General features: G+C 36.4%; 1 protein-coding gene across 3 annotated transcripts in view; it reads right to left on the reverse strand.

The window, feature by feature from the left end:
* Positions 1-18,134, reverse strand: part of dcp1a (decapping mRNA 1A) — a 39,320-nt gene extending 21,186 nt beyond the window's left edge. For 2 of the 3 annotated variants that reach the window (XM_062057769.1, XM_062057762.1), the window contains exons 1-3: positions 17,962-18,132; positions 15,200-15,240; positions 2,645-2,772 (exon numbers count right to left, since the gene is read on the reverse strand). In XM_062057769.1, the coding sequence (XP_061913753.1) occupies positions 2,645-2,772; positions 15,200-15,240; positions 17,962-18,093 (301 nt within the window). In that variant the 5' untranslated portion in view covers positions 18,094-18,132. Of the gene's footprint in view, positions 1-2,644; positions 2,773-15,199; positions 15,241-17,961 lie in introns of all 3 variants that reach the window. The other variant, XM_062057773.1, reaches the window with a different exon arrangement.
* Positions 18,135-18,406: the final 272 nt, after the last annotated feature.

The raw sequence follows: 18,406 nt of genomic DNA on the forward strand, positions 1-18,406 counted from the left end.
CGGACCATTTAAAACAGGGCTGTCCAAAGTGCGGACAAAAATAATGCTAAAAAAAAGAAAAGTGTCATAAAAGCGCAAACCGGTAAATGTGACGGTTGCAACGTTGACTCTAATAACTCAAAGCTACCATGCAGGTTGTTGTTTTGATCAAAACTTTATTATAATACAAACCAATGTTGTAATTAATTATTGACATACTCATAACTCCAAATACTTCACAGCAAACATTCCACTTTCAAATATTTTTTTGGGGAAAATATTGCAGTTTCCTTTGACAAAAAGTACATCAAACAAACAAGAAACAATTAAATCTTATAATCATATTAATCATAATGTCAAGTTGATCTTGAGACTTAAGTGTTGAAAGTTAAAATGAAAATGTTTTACAACGTTTTAATGAGTGAAGACATTTTGGATCCCAAAGTTTTAGTGGGACTTTTTTTAAACTGTCAGTGATCAAAAATTTATAATCAAAACTAATGTATCAAATCATTTTTTCTTTGGGGAAATATTACATAGTTTGTGTTTTTGCCATAAAAAACAGGCTTTTAACAAAATGGCCATTAAACAGAAAAAAATATATATTGTTGTATGTGATATATGACATCTATTACATTGTTATATGATATATGGGATCTAGTATACGCTATATTAGTCTATTTATACCTGCATTGTCCTTTCCATCCTTACACTTTCCATCATTGTAACTGAGCTATTGTGTTGAACAATTTCCCTTGTGAATAATTAAAGTTTGTCTAAGTCTATTACACTGTTGTATGTGATATATGACATCTATTACATTGTTGCTTGTGATATATGACATCTATTACATTGTTGTATGTAATATATGACATCTATTACATTGTTGTATGTGATATATGACATCTATTACATTGTTGTATGTGATATATGACATCTATTACATTGTTGTATATGATATATGACATCTATTACATTGTTGTATGTGATATATGACATCTATTACATTGTTGTATGTGATATATGACATCTATTACGTTGTTGTATGTGATAGATGTCTTGTTGGGTGCACGAGTGCAGTATTTGCTGTAGTTGTTGGGTATATAAGTGCAATATTTGCTGTATTTGTTGGGTGTATAAGTGCAGCATTTGCTGGAGTTGTTGGGTGTATAAGTGCAATATTTGCTGTGGTTGGTGGTATAAGTGCAATATTTGCTGTAGTTGTTGGGGGTATAAGTGCAACATTTGCTGTAGTTGTTGCGTGCCTGAGTGCAGTATTTGCTGTAGTTGTTGGGTATATAAGTGCAATATTTGCTGTATTTGTTGGATATATAAGTGCAGCATTTGCTGGAGTTGTTGGGTGTATAAGTGCAATATTTGCTGTGGTTGGGGGTATAAGTGCAATATTTGCTGTAGTTGTTGGGGGTATAAGTGCAACATTTGCTGTAGTTGTTGGGTGCCTGATTGCAGTATTTGCTGTAGTTGATGGGTATATAAGTGCAATATTTGCTGTAGTTGTTGGGTGTACAAGTGCAGTATTTGCTGTAGTTGTTGGGTGTACAAGTGCAGTATTTGCTGTAGTTGTTGGGTATAGAAGTACAGTATTTGCTGTAGTTGTTGGGTGTATAAGTGCAATATTTGATGTAGTTGTTGGGTGTATAAGTGCAATATTTGCTGTAGTTGTTGGGTGTATAAGTGCAATATTTGCTGTAGTTGTTGGGTGTATAAGTGCAATATTTGCTGTAGTTGTTGGGTATATAAGTGCAATATTAGCTGTAGTTGTTGGGTGCATGAGTGCAGTATTTGCTGTAGTTGTTCGGGCGCATCGGTGCAATATTTGCTGCAGTTGTTGGGTGTATAAATGCAGCATTTGCTGTAGTTGTTGTGTGCATGAGTGCAATATTTGCTGTAGTTGTTGGGTGTATAAGTGCAATATTTGCTGTAGTTGTTGGGTGTATAAGTGCAATATTTGCTGTAGTTGTTGGGTGTATAAGTGCAGTATTTGCTGTAGTTGTTGGGTGTATAAGTGCAATATTTGCTGTAGTTGTTGGGTGTATAAGTGCAGTATTTGCTGTAGTTGTTGGGTATAGAAGTGCAGTATTTGCTGTAGTTGTTGGGGGTATAAGTGCAATATTTGCTGTAGTTGTTGGGTGTAGAAGTGCAGTATTTGCTGTAGTTGTTGGGGGTATAAGTGCAATATTTGCTGTAGTTGTTGGGTGTATAAGTGCAATTTTTGCTGTAGTTGTTGGGTGTATAAGTGCAATATTTGCTGCAGTTGTTGGGTGTATAAGTGCAGTATTTCCTGTAGTTGTTGGGTGCATGAGTGCAGTATTTGCTGTTGTTGTTGGGTATAGAAGTGCAGTATTTGCTGTAGTTGTTGGGGGTATAAGTGCAATATTTGCTGTAGTTGTTGGGTGTATAAGTGCAATTTTTGCTGTAGTTGTTGGGTGTATAAGTGCAATATTTGCTGCAGTTGTTGGGTGTATAAGTGCAGTATTTCCTGTAGTTGTTGGGTGCATGAGTGCAGTATTTGCTGTTGTTGTTGGGTGTATAAGTGCAATATTTGCTATAGTTGTTGGGTGCATGAGTGCAGTATTTGCTGTTGTTGTTGGGTGTATAAGTGCAATATTTGCTGTAGTAGTGTGCACGAGTGCTGCCTACTCACTGTTGGCGTTTTTGTAAAGCAGGAAAGGGTCCTGCAGCTGGAACTCCAGGTCTTTGTTGATGGGTTCTACCAGGTTGTCAGCACTCAGGCGGTTCATGATGGTGAAGCCATGGTGCGGAGAAGCAGACCTTGGTGGCCAAAGTGGAATTGACTTTATACACAACATTGTGTCAACACACTTTATACACAACATTGTGTCAACACACTTTATACAAAACATTGTGTCAACACACTTTATACATAACATTGTGTCAACTTACTTTATACACAACAGTGTGTAAACACAGTTTATACACAACCAAGTGTAAACACACTTTATACACAACCGAGTGTAAACACACTTTATACACAACAGTGTGCAAACACACTTTATACACAGCAGTGTGTAAACACACTTTATACACAACAGTGTGTAAACACACTTTATACACAACAGTGTGTAAACACACTTTATACACAACAGTGTGTAAACACACTTTATACCCAACAGTGTGTAAACACACTTTTACACAACCGAGTGAAAACACACTTTATACACAACAGTGTGCAAACACACTTTATACACAGCAGTGTGTAAACACAGCTTATACACAACAGTGTAAACACACTTTATACACAACAGCGTGCAAACACAGTTAGTACACAACAGTGTGCAAACACAGTTAGTACACAACAGTGTGCAAACACAGTTAGTACACAACAGTGTGTGAACACAGTTTGTACACAACAGTGTGCAAACACAGTTTAAACACAACAGTGTGCAAACACATTTTATACACAACAGTGTAAACACACTTTATACACAACAGTGTGTCAACACACTTTATACACAACCGTGTGCAAACACACTTTATACACAACATTGTGTAAACACACTTTATACACAACAGTGTGTAAACACGTTAAACAACAGTGTATAAACACAGTTTATACACAACAGTGTGTAAATACACTTTATATACAACAGTGTGTAAATACACTTTATACACAACAGTGTGTAAACATACTTTATACACAACAGTGTGTAAACACACTTTATACACAACAGTGTGTAAACACACTTTATACACAACAGTGTGCAAACACACTTTATACACAACAGTGTGCAAACACACTTTATACACAACAGTGTGAAAACACACTTTAGACACGTCAGTGTGTGAACACACTTTATACACAACAGTGTGTAAACACACTTCATACACAACATTGTGTCAACACACTCTATACACAACATTGTGTCAACACACTTTTACACAACCGAGTGTAAACACACTTTATTCACAACAGTGCGCAAACACACTTTATTCACAACAGTGTGCAAACACACTTTATACACAACAGTGTGCAAACACACTTTATACACAACAGTGTGTAAACACAGTTTATACACAAGAGTGTGCAAACACAGTTTATACACAACAGTGTGTGAACACAGTTGATAAACAACAGTGTGTAAACACAGTTTATAAACAACAGTGTGTAAACACATTTTATACACAACAGTGTAAACACACTTTATACACAACAGTGTGTCAACACACTTTATACACAACCGTGTGCAAACACACTTTATACACAACATTGTGTAAACACACTTTATACACAACAGTGTGTAAACACGTTAAACAACAGTGTATAAACACAGTTTATACACAACAGTGTGTAAATACACTTTATATACAACAGTGTGTAAATACACTTTATACACAACAGTGTGTAAACATACTTTATACACAACAGTGTGTAAACACACTTTATACACAACAGTGTGTAAACACACTTTATACACAACAGTGTGTAAACACACTTTATACACAACAGTGTGCAAACACACTTTATACACAACAGTGTGCAAACACACTTTATACACAACAGTGTGAAAACACACTTTAGACACGTCAGTGTGTGAACACACTTTATACACAACAGTGTGTAAACACACTTTATACACAACAGTGTGTAAACACACTTCATACACAACATTGTGTCAACACACTCTATACACAACATTGTGTCAACACACTTTTACACAACCGAGTGTAAACACACTTTATTCACAACAGTGCGCAAACACACTTTATTCACAACAGTGTGCAAACACACTTTATACACAACAGTGTGCAAACACACTTTATACACAACAGTGTGCAAACACACTTTATACACAACAGTGTGTAAACACAGTTTATACACAAGAGTGTGCAAACACAGTTTATACACAACAGTGTGTGAACACAGTTGATAAACAACAGTGTGTAAACACAGTTTATAAACAACAGTGTGTAAACACAGTTTATAAACAACAGTGTGTAAACACAGTTTATACACAACAGTGTGCAAACACAGTTTATACACAACAGTGTGCAAACACACTTTATACACAACAGTGTGTAAACACACTTTATACCCAACAGTGTGTAAACACACTTTTACACAACCGAGTGAAAACACACTTTATACACAACAGTGTGCAAACACACTTTATACACAGCAGTGTGTAAACACAGCTTATACACAACAGTGTAAACACACTTTATACACAACAGCGTGCAAACACAGTTAGTACACAACAGTGTGCAAACACAGTTAGTACACAACAGTGTGCAAACACAGTTAGTACACAACAGTGTGTGAACACAGTTTGTACACAACAGTGTGCAAACACAGTTTAAACACAACAGTGTGCAAACACATTTTATACACAACAGTGTAAACACACTTTATACACAACAGTGTGTCAACACACTTTATACACAACCGTGTGCAAACACACTTTATACACAACATTGTGTAAACACACTTTATACACAACAGTGTGTAAACACGTTAAACAACAGTGTATAAACACAGTTTATACACAACAGTGTGTAAATACACTTTATATACAACAGTGTGTAAATACACTTTATACACAACAGTGTGTAAACATACTTTATACACAACAGTGTGTAAACACACTTTATACACAACAGTGTGTAAACACACTTTATACACAACAGTGTGCAAACACACTTTATACACAACAGTGTGCAAACACACTTTATACACAACAGTGTGAAAACACACTTTAGACACGTCAGTGTGTGAACACACTTTATACACAACAGTGTGTAAACACACTTCATACACAACATTGTGTCAACACACTCTATACACAACATTGTGTCAACACACTTTTACACAACCGAGTGTAAACACACTTTATTCACAACAGTGCGCAAACACACTTTATTCACAACAGTGTGCAAACACACTTTATACACAACAGTGTGCAAACACACTTTATACACAACAGTGTGTAAACACAGTTTATACACAAGAGTGTGCAAACACAGTTTATACACAACAGTGTGTGAACACAGTTGATAAACAACAGTGTGTAAACACAGTTTATAAACAACAGTGTGTAAACACATTTTATACACAACAGTGTAAACACACTTTATACACAACAGTGTGTCAACACACTTTATACACAACCGTGTGCAAACACACTTTATACACAACATTGTGTAAACACACTTTATACACAACAGTGTGTAAACACGTTAAACAACAGTGTATAAACACAGTTTATACACAACAGTGTGTAAATACACTTTATATACAACAGTGTGTAAATACACTTTATACACAACAGTGTGTAAACATACTTTATACACAACAGTGTGTAAACACACTTTATACACAACAGTGTGTAAACACACTTTATACACAACAGTGTGCAAACACACTTTATACACAACAGTGTGCAAACACACTTTATACACAACAGTGTGAAAACACACATTATACACAACAGTGTGTAAACACACTTTAGACACGTCAGTGTGTGAACACACTTTATACACAACAGTGTGTAAACACACTTCATACACAACATTGTGTCAACACACTCTATACACAACATTGTGTCAACACACTTTTACACAACCGAGTGTAAACACACTTTATTCACAACAGTGCGCAAACACACTTTATTCACAACAGTGTGCAAACACACTTTATACACAACAGTGTGCAAACACACTTTATACACAACAGTGTGCAAACACACTTTATACACAACAGTGTGTAAACACAGTTTATACACAAGAGTGTGCAAACACAGTTTATACACAACAGTGTGTGAACACAGTTGATAAACAACAGTGTGTAAACACAGTTTATAAACAACAGTGTGTAAACACAGTTTATAAACAACAGTGTGTAAACACAGTTTATACACAACAGTGTGCAAACACAGTTTATACACAACAGTGTGCAAACACACTTTATACACAACAGTGCAAACACAGTTTATACACAACAGTGTGCAAACACACTTTATACACAACAGTGTGTAAACACACTTTATACACAACAGTGTGCAAACACACTTTATACACAACAGTGTAGACACACTTTATATACAACAGTGCAAACACAGTTTATACACAACAATGTGTAAACACAGTTTATACACAACAGTGTGCAAACACACTTTATACACAACAGTGTAAACACACTTTATACACAACAGTGTGTAAACACACTTTATACACAACAGTGTGTAAACACACTTTATACACAACCGAGTGTAAACACACTTTATACACAACCGAGTGTAAACACACTTTATACACAACCGTGTGCAAACACACTTTATACACAGCCGTGTGTAAACACACTTTATACACAACAGTATGTAAACACAATTTATACACAACAGTGTGTAAACACACTTTATACACAACAGTGTGTAAACACACTTTTACACAACCGAGTGTAAACACACTTTATACACAACAGTGTGTAAACACAGTTTATACACAACAGTGTGTAAACACAGTTTATACACAACAGTGTTTAAACACAGTTTAAACACAACAGTGTTTAAACACAGTTTAAACACAACAGTGTGCAAACACAGTTTAAACACAACAGTGTGCAAACACACTTTATACACAACAGTGTGCAAACACACTTTATACACAACAGTGTGCAAACACACTTTATACACAACAGTGTAAACACACTTTATACACAACAGTGTAAACACACTTTATACACAACAGTGTGTCAACACACTTTATACACAACAGTGTGTAAACACACTTTATACACAACAGTGTGTAAACACACTTTATACACAACCGAGTGTAAACACACTTTATACACAACCGAGTGTAAACACACTTTATACACAACCGTGTGCAAACACACTTTATACACAACAGTGTGCAAACACACTTCATACACAGCAGTGTGTAAACACACTTTATACACAACAGTGTGTAAACACACTTTATACACAACAGTGTGTAAACACACTTTATACACAACAGTGTGTAAACACACTTTTACACAACCAAGTGCAAACACACTTTATACACAACAGTGTGCAAACACATTTTATACACAACAGTGTAAACACACTTTATACACAACAGTGTGCAAACACATTTTATACACAACAGTGTAAACACACTTTATACACAACAGGGTGCAAACAAAGTTCATACACAACAGTGTGCAAACACAGTTAGTACACAACAGTGTGCAAACACAGTTTGTACACAACAGTGTGCAAACACAGTTTATACACAACAGTGTGTAAACACAGTTTATACACAACAGTATGCAAACACAGTTTAAACACAACAGTGTGCAAACACATTTTATACACATCAGTGTAAACACACTTCATACACTACAGTGTGTCAACACACTTTATACACAACCGTGTGTCAACAGACTTTATACAGTATGCAAACACTTTATAAACAACAGTGTGCAAACACACTTTATACACAACAGTGTGCAAACACACTTTATATACAACATTGTGTAAACACAGGTTATACACAACAGTGTGTAAACACTTTAAACAACAGTGTATAAACAGTTTATACACAACAGTGTGTAAATACACTTTATATACAACAGTGTGTAAACACACTTTATATACAACAGTGTGTAAACACACTTTATACACAACAGTGTGTAAACATACTTTATACACAACAGTGTGTAAACACACCTTATACACAACAGTATGCAAACACACTTTATACACAACAGTGTGAAATCACTCATTATACACAACAGTGTGTAAACACAGTTTATACACAACAGTGTGCAAACACAATTTATACACAACAGTGTGTAAACACAGTTTAAACACAACAGTGTGCAAACACACTTTATACACAGCAATGTGTAAACACACTTCATACACAACAGTGTGTAAACACACTTTATACACTACAGTGTGTAAACACACTTTTACACAACCGAGTGTAAACACACTTTTACACAACCGAGTGTAAACACACTTTATACACAACAGTGTGCAAACACACTTTATACACAACAGTGTGCAAACACTTTATTCACAACAGTGTGTAAACACACTTTATACACAACCGAGTGTAAACACACTTTATACACAACAGTGTGCAAACACACTTTATACACAACAGTGTGCAAACACTTTATACACAACAGTGTGTAAACACAGTTTATACACAACAGTGTGTAAACACAGTTTATAAAGTGTGTAAACACAGTTTATACACAACAGTGTGCAAACACAGTTTATACACGACAGTGTGTAAACACAGTTTATAAACAACAGTGTGTAAACACAGTTTATACACGACAGTGTTTAAACACAGTTTATACACAACAGTATTTAAACACAGTTTATAAAGTGTGTAAACACAGTTTATACACAACAGTGTGTAAACACAGTTTATAAACAACAGTGTGTAAACACACTTTATACACAACAGTGTGCAAACACACTTCATACACAACAGTGTAAACACACTTTATACACAACAGTGTAAACACACTTTATACACAACAGTGTGTAAACACACTTTATACACAACAGTGTGTAAACACACTTTATACACAACAGTGTGTCAACACACTTTATACACAACAGTGAGTCAACACACTTTATACACAACAGTGTGTCAACACACTTTATACACAACCGTGTGTCAACACACTTTTTACACAACCGAGTGTAAACACACGTTATACACAACCGAGTGTAAACACGTTATACACAACAGTGTGCAAACACATTATACACAACGGCGTGCAAACACTTTATACACAACAGTGTGCAAACACACGTTATACACAACAGTGTGCAAACACGTTATACACAACAGTGTGCAAACACATTATACACAACAGTGTGCAAACACTTTATACACAACAGTGTGTAAACACACTTTATACACAACAGTGTGCAAACACACTTTATACACAACAGTGTGCAAACACACTTTATACACAACAGTGTGTAAACACAGTTTATACACAGCAGCGTGTGAACAGTTTATACACAACAGTGTGTCAACACACTTTATACACAACCGTGTGTCAACACACTTTATACACAACCGTGTGTCAACACACTTTTTACACAACCGAGTGTAAACACACGTTATACACAACAGTGTGCAAACATGTTATACACAACAGTGTGCAAACACATTATACACAACAGTGTGCAAACACTTTATACACAACAGTGTGTAAACACACATTATACACAACAGTGTGCAAACACGTTATACACAACAGTGTACAAACACACTTTATACACAACAGTGTGCAAACACACTTTATACACAACAGTGTGTAAACACAGTTTATACACAGCAGTGTGTAAACACTTTAAACAACAGTGTGTAAACAGTTTATACACAACAGTGTGTAAACACACATTATACACAACAGTGTGCAAACACACATTATACACAACAGTGTGTAAACTCACTTTAGACACGTCAGTGTGTAAACACACTTTGTACACAACAGTGTGTCAACACACTTTATACACAACATTGTGTCAACACACTTTATACACAACAGTGTGTAAACACACTTCATACACAGCAGTGTGTAAACACAGTTTATACACAACAGTGTGCAAACACACTTTATACACAACAGTGTGTAAAAATGTTATACACAACAGTGTGTAAACACAGTTTGTACACAATAGTGTGCAAAGACAGTTTATACACAATAGTGTGCAAACACAGTTTATACACAACAGTGTGTAAACACACTTTATACACAACAGTGTGTAAACACACTTTATACACAACAGTGTGCAAACACACATTATACACAACATACTTTAGACACATCAGTGTGTAAACACACTTTATACGCAACAGTGTGTAAACACAATTTATACACAACAGTGTCAACACACTTTTTACACAACATTGTTTCAACACACTTTATACACAACATTGTGTCAACACGCTTTATACACTACAGTGTGTAAACACACTTTATACGCAACAGTGTGTAAACACAGTTTATACATAACAGTGTGCAAACACGGTTTATACACAACAGTGTGTAAACACACTTTATACACAACAGTATGCAAACACAGTTTATACACAACAGCGTGCAAACACACTTTATACAAAACAGTGTGTTAACAGTTTATACACAAAAGTGTGTAAATACACTTCATACACGACAGTGTGTAAACACACTTTAGTTGTTGGGTGCATGAGTGCAGTATTTGCTGTAGTTGTTGGGGGTATAAGTGCAATATTTGCTGTAGTTGTTGGGTGCATGAGTGCAGTATTTGCTGTAGTTGTTGGGTGTATAAGTGCAGCATTTGCTGTAGTTGTTGGATGCATAAGTGCAACATTTGCTCTAGTTGTTGGGTATATAAGTGCAGTATTTGCTGTAGTTGTTGGGTATATAAGTGCAGTATTTGCTGTAGTTTTTGGGTGTATAAGTGCAATATTTGCTGTAGTTGTTGGGTGTATAAGTGCAATATTTACTGTAGTTGTTGAGTGTATAAGTGCAGTATTTGCTGTAGTTGTTGGGTGCATGAGTGCAGTTTTTTCTGTAGTTTTTGGGTGCATGAGTGCAGTATTTGCTGTAGTTGTTGGGTGCATGAGTGCAGTATTTGCTGTAGTTGTTGGGTATATAAGTGCAGTATTTGCTGTAGTTGTTGGGTATATAAGTGCAGTATTTGCTGTAGTTGTTGGGTATATAAGTGCAGTATTTGCTGTAGTTGTTGGGTGTATAAGTGCAGTATTTGCTGTAGTTGTTGGGTGTATAAGTGCAATATTTGCTGTAGTTGTTGCGTATATAAGTGCAGTATTTGCTGTAGTTATTGGTTGTATAAAAGCAGTACTTGCTGTAGTTGTTGGGGGTGTAAGTGCAATATTTGCTGTAGTTGTTGTGGGTATAAGTGCAATATTTGCTGTAGTTGTTGGGTGCATGAGTGCAGTATTTGCTGTAGTTGTTGGGTATATAAATGCAATATTTGCCGTAGTTGTTGGGTGTATAAGTGCAGTATTTGCTGTAGTTCTTGGGTGTATAAGTGCAGTATTTGCTGTAGTTGTTGGGTGTATAAGTGCAGTATTTGCTGTAGTTGTTGGGTGCATGAGTGCAGTATTTGCTGTAGTTGTTGGGTGTATAAGTGCAGTATTTGCTGTAGTTGTTGGGTGCATGAGTGCAGTATTTGCTGTAGTTGTTGGGTATATAAGTGCAGTATTTGCTGTAGTTGTTGGGTGCATGAGTGCAGTATTTGCTGTAGTTGTTGGGTGTATAAGTGCAGTATTTGCTGTAGTTGTTGGGTGCATGAGTGCAGTATTTTCTGTAGTTGTTGGGTGTATAAGTGCAGTATTTGCTGTAGTTGTTGGGTATATAAGTGCAGTATTTGCTGTAGTTGTTGGGTGCATGAGTGCAGTATTTGCTGTAGTTGTTGGGTGTATAAGTGCAGTATTTGCTGTAGTTGATGGGTATATAAGTGCAGTATTTGCTGTAGTTTTTGGGTGTATAAGTTAAAGTTAAAGTACAGTATTTGCTGTAGTTGTTGGGTGTATAAGTGCAGTATTTGCTGTAGTTGTTGGGTGTTTTAGTGCAATATTTGCTGTAGTTGTTGGGTGTATAAGTGCAGTATTTGCTGTAGTTGATGGGTATATTCACATCGACGTCCCACTGGGGTGAGTTTTTCCTTGCCCGTATGTGGGCTCTGTACCGAGGATGTCGTTGTGGCTTGTGCAGCCCTTTGAGACACTTGTGGTTTAGGGCTATATAAATAAACATTGATTGATTGATTGATATAAGTGCAGTATTTGCTGTAGTTTTTGGGTGTTTAAGTGCAATATTTGCTGTAGTTGTTGGGTGTGTAAGTGCAGTAATTGCTGTAGTTGTTGGGTATATAAGTGCAGTATTTGCTGTAGTTGTTGGGTGCATGACTGCACTATTTGCTCTAGTTGTTGGGTATAAAAGTGCAGTATTTGCTGTAGTTGTTATACACAACAGTGTGCAATTAATTCATACACAACATCCTGTCAACACACTTTATACACAACAATGTGTCAACACACTTTATACACAACAGTGTGTCAACACACTTTATACACAACAGTGTGTCAACACACTTTATACACAACAGTGCGTAAACACACTTTATACAAAACAGTGTGTTAACAGTTTATACACAAAAGTGTGTAAACACACTTCATACACGACAGTGTGTAAACACACTTTAGTTGTTGGGTGCATGAGTGCAGTATTTGCTGTAGTTGTTGGGGGTATAAGTGCAATATTTGCTGTAGTTGTTGGGTGCATGAGTGCAGTATTTGCTGTAGTTGTTGGGTATATAAATGCAATATTTGCCGTAGTTGTTGGGTGTATAAGTGCAGTATTTGCTGTAGTTGTTGGGGGTATAAGTGCAATATTTGCTGTAGTTGTTGGGTGCATGAGTGCAGTATTTGCTGTAGTTGTTGGGTATATAAATGCAATATTTGCCGTAGTTGTTGGGTGCATGAGTGCAGTATTTGCTGTAGTTGTTGGGGGTATAAGTGCAATATTTGCTGTAGTTGTTGGGTGCATGAGTGCAGTATTTGCTGTAGTTGTTGGGTATATAAATGCAATATTTGCCGTAGTTGTTGGGTGTATAAGTGCAGTATTTGCTGTAGTTGTTGGGTGTATAAGTGCAGTATTTGCCGTAGTTGTTGGGTGTATAAGTGCAGTATTTGCTGTAGCTGTTGGGTGTATAAGTGCAGTATTTGCTGTAGTTGTTGGGTATATAAGTGCAGTATTTGCTGTAGTTGTTGGGTGCATGAGTGCAGTATTTGCTGTAGTTGTTGGGTGTATAAGTGCAGTATTTGCTGTAGTTGTTGGGTGCATGAGTGCAGTATTTGCTGTAGTTGTTGGGTGTATAAGTGCAGTATTTGCTGTAGTTGTTGGGTGTATATAAGTGCAGTATTTGCTGTAGTTGTTGGGTGCATGAGTGCGGTATTTGCTGTAGTTGTTGGGTGTATAAGTGCAGTATTTGCTGTAGTTGATGGGTATATAAGTGCAGTATTTGCTGTAGTTTTTGGGTGTTTAAGTGCGATATTTGCTGTAGTTGTTGGGTGTATAAGTTAAAGTTAAAGTTAAAGTACAGTATTTGCTGTAGTTTTGGGTGTATAAGTGCAGTATTTGCTGTAGTTGTTGGGTGTTTTAGTGCAATATTTGCTGTAGTTGTTGGGTGTATAAGTGCAGTATTTGCTGTAGTTGATGGGTATATTCACATCGACGTCCCACTGGGGTGAGTTTTTCCTTGCCCGTATGTGGGCTCTGTACCAAGGATGTCGTTGTGGCTTGTGCAGCCCTTTGAGACACTTGTGTTTTAGGGCTATATAAATAAACATTGATTGATTGATTGATATAAGTGCAGTATTTGCTGTAGTTTTTGGGTGTTTAAGTGCAATATTTGCTGTAGTTGTTGGGTGTATAAGTGCAGTAATTGCTGTAGTTGTTGGGTATATAAGTGCACTATTTGCTGTAGTTGTTGGGTATAAAAGTGCAGTATTTGCTGTAGTTGTTATACACAACAGTGTGCAATTAATTTATACACGACATTGTGTCAACACACTTTATACACAACAGTGTGTCAACACACTTTATACACAACAGTGTGTCAACACACTTTATACACAACAGTGTGTCAACACACTTTATACACAACAGTGCGTAAACACTTTAAACACAACAGTGTGTAAACACAGTTTATACACAAAAGTGTGTAAACACAGTTTGTACACAAAAGTGTGTAAACACAGTTCATACATAAAAGTGTGTAAACACAGTTCATACACAAAAGTTCGTAAACACACTTCATACACAACAGTGTGTAAACCCACTTCATACACAACAGTGTGTAAACACACTCTATACACAACAGTGTGTAAACACACTTTATACACAACAGTGTGAAACAGTGATATTGTTACATTCCTATTACATACTTTACATGCATAGCATACTGTACACACATTACAAACTGTACATGCATCACATACTGTACATACTGTACATGCAACACATCCTGTACATGCATCGCATACTGTACATGCATCGCATACTGTGCATATTGTACATGCTTAGCATACTGTACATGCATTACAAACTGTACATACATAGCATACTGTACATGCATCTCATACTGTACATAGATTGCAGTTTGAACATCACATCAAAACATATTTACATGTCAAATAATAACATGCTTACCTTGTATACACAAACAGTGTCCCCTCAATTTCTGTCTTCTCCTGTAATTAATAAGTATATTATACACACATTGAAGTACTGTATGTTTATATACAGTCTAGTCCTGTAATTAATAAGTGTATTATACACACATTGAAGTACTGTATGTTTATATACAGTCTAGTCCTGTAATTAATAAGTATATTGTACACACATTGAAGTACTATATGTTTATATACAGTCTAGTCCTGTAATTAAAAAGACTTATCGAATGTAAACAATAGGTTTCTGGAGCATTGTCAGCATGTCTGTGATGTGGAGGTAATTGTTATATACTGTAAACAGCCTATATTAAAGTGTGAGGTCACTAGTCTCTTTAGTGGGACATGGACATGGAGGGACAGAAGTAGTCTCTAGACACCACTACATTTTAGTCAGGGACATGGAGGGACAGAAGTAGTCTCTAGACACCACTACATTTTAATCAGGAACATGGACATGGAGGGATAGAAGTAGTCTCTAGACACTACTACATTTTAGTCAGGGACATGGACATGGAGGGACATAAGTAGTCTCTAGACACCACTACATTTTAGTCAGGGACATGGAGGGACAGAAGTAGTCTCTAGACACCACTACATTTTAGTCAGGGACATGGACATGGAGGGACAGAAGTCAATCAATCAATCAATCATAATCAATAAATAAATAAACATTGAAGTAGTCTCTAGACACCACTACATTTTAGTCAGGGACATGGGCATGGAGGGATAGAAGTAGTCTCTAGACCACCACTACATTTTATTCAGGGACATGGACATGGAGGGACATAAGTAGTCTCCAGACACCACTACATTTTAGTCAGGGACATGGAGGGACAGAAGTAGTCTCTAGACACCACTACATTTTAGTCAGGGACATGGACATGGAGGGACAGAAGTCAATCAATCAATCAATCATAATCAATAAATAAATTAACATTGAAGTAGTCTCTAGACACCACTACATTTTAGTCAGGGACATGGACGGACAGAAGTAGTCTCTAGACACCACTACATTTTAGTCAGGGACATGGACATGGAGGGACAGAAGTAGTCTCTAGTCACCACTACATTTTAGTCAGGGACATGGATGGACAGAAGTAGTCTCTAGACACCACTACATTTTAGTCAGGGACATGGAGGGACAGAAGTAGTCTCTAGACACCACTACATTTTAGTCAGGGACATGGAGGGACAGTCGTAGTCTCTAGACACCACTACATTTTAGACATGGACATGGACGGACAGAAGTAGTCTCTAGACACCACTTCATTTTAGTCAGGGACATGGAGGGACAGTCATAGTCTCTAGACACCACTACATTTTAGTCAGGGACATGGACGGACAGAAGTAGTCTCTAGACACCACTACATTTTAGTCAGGGACATGGAGGGACAGTCGTAGTCTCTAGACACCACTACATTTTAGTCAGGGACATGGACATGGACGGACAGAAGTAGTCTCTAGACACCACTTCATTTTAGTCAGGGACATGGAGGGACAGTCACAGTCTCTAGCCACCACTACATTTTAGTCAGGGACATGGAGGGACAGTCATAGTCTCTAGACACCACTACATTTTAGTCAGGGACATGGACATGGACGGACAGAAGTAGTCTCTAGACACCACTACATTTTAGTCAGGGACATGGAGGGACAGAAGTAGTCTCTAGACACCACTACATTTTAGAAGAACAATAGTTGTTGATAGTTATTTTTAATTCTAAAAAAGTAATTAAAAGCCTGTAAACACTTGCAAAAAATGTCAACAAAGTACATGATACAAAAAGTACAATGCATTTTGAAAATATGGCAAAAGGATTTAAAAAAGTATATGTTAATGTTATGTAGACATTTCTGTAGCCTTTTTAAAAGAAAATCATATCATCATAGAAAATTGAGCAAATTAATCAATGACGTTATTGTGACCACGCCCCCACCGCCACAGGTGGCTACGGGAAACCCTAATTAGCATACTAATATTTCTGTATTGGTGTAATATTAGTAAAGCTGTATTAGCATATTATTATTTCTGTATTGGTACTATTAGTATAATTGTGTTAGCATATTATAATTTATTTATTGGTATTATTAGTATAATTGTATTAGCATATCATTATTTAGGTATTGGTGTAATATTATTAGTATAACTGTATTAGCATATTATTATTTCTGTATTGGTGTAATATTATTTGTAGAATTGTATTAGCATAATATTTCTGTAATAGTGTAATATTATTAGTATAACTGTATGAGTGTAATATTATTATTTCCATCATTGTATTATAATTATTAGGACTTAAACAAACTAATGTCCATCAGCTTATCTTGTGCACTCAAAAATAATAGTAAGAATTTGACACAATAACAGTTGAAATAGTCAGAGTTTAACAAAGTAAAGAGTTTAAATGTAGATTTAGATGAGCTAGCTACACATTCTGACATAATAATAATTATAATAAATCATTCAAAGAGTTTAAATATAGATTTAGATGAGCTAGCTAGCTACATGCTGACATAATAATAATAATAATACAAAAAAATAATTCAAAAAGTTTAAATGTAGAATTAGACGAGCTAGCTACATGCTAACATAATAATAATAATACAAATAAATAATTCAAATAGTTTAAATGTAGATTTAGACGAGCTAGCTACATGCTAACATGCTAACATAACACCGCTTGTCCTTCTTCGAGGGGCAAAAAGGATTCCTGGGTTTGAATGTTTTGACCAACTTACCCACTGGTTGGTTGTGGAGTTGAAGTTATAAAGCGCCACCTGTCCGGTGAGGTCGAGCAGTTTGTTGATGTAAGGATCTTGTCTCTGCAGGGCGGCCAAACTCATCATGTGTCCGGCAGCCGCCATCTTCATGTCTGCGGCTTGCTCCCGCACGGAGGCACTTCAAAGGGGCATCTTTCACTTCCGCTCTAAACCGGATGTCCGCAGCTTGCTCCCGCACGGAGACCATTGAAAGGGGCACCTTTAACTTCCGCTCTAAACCGAAAAAGGCTTATGAAAACAACCCTCATTGATTCGATAAAAACGTGAAAACGTTATTAGACTTTAAAATCGATGCATTTTTGAAGAACTGAAGACTTTGTGGTGAATAGTAGAACAATAAAGACTAATAGAGTGTAAAACATGTGTTTACTCTGCCAGCCAAATCACATTTCTGTTTAGACTG

The sequence above is a fragment of the Entelurus aequoreus genome, linkage group LG01 (assembly GCF_033978785.1).
Source record: "Entelurus aequoreus isolate RoL-2023_Sb linkage group LG01, RoL_Eaeq_v1.1, whole genome shotgun sequence".
Classification (NCBI taxonomy): domain Eukaryota; kingdom Metazoa; phylum Chordata; class Actinopteri; order Syngnathiformes; family Syngnathidae; genus Entelurus; species Entelurus aequoreus.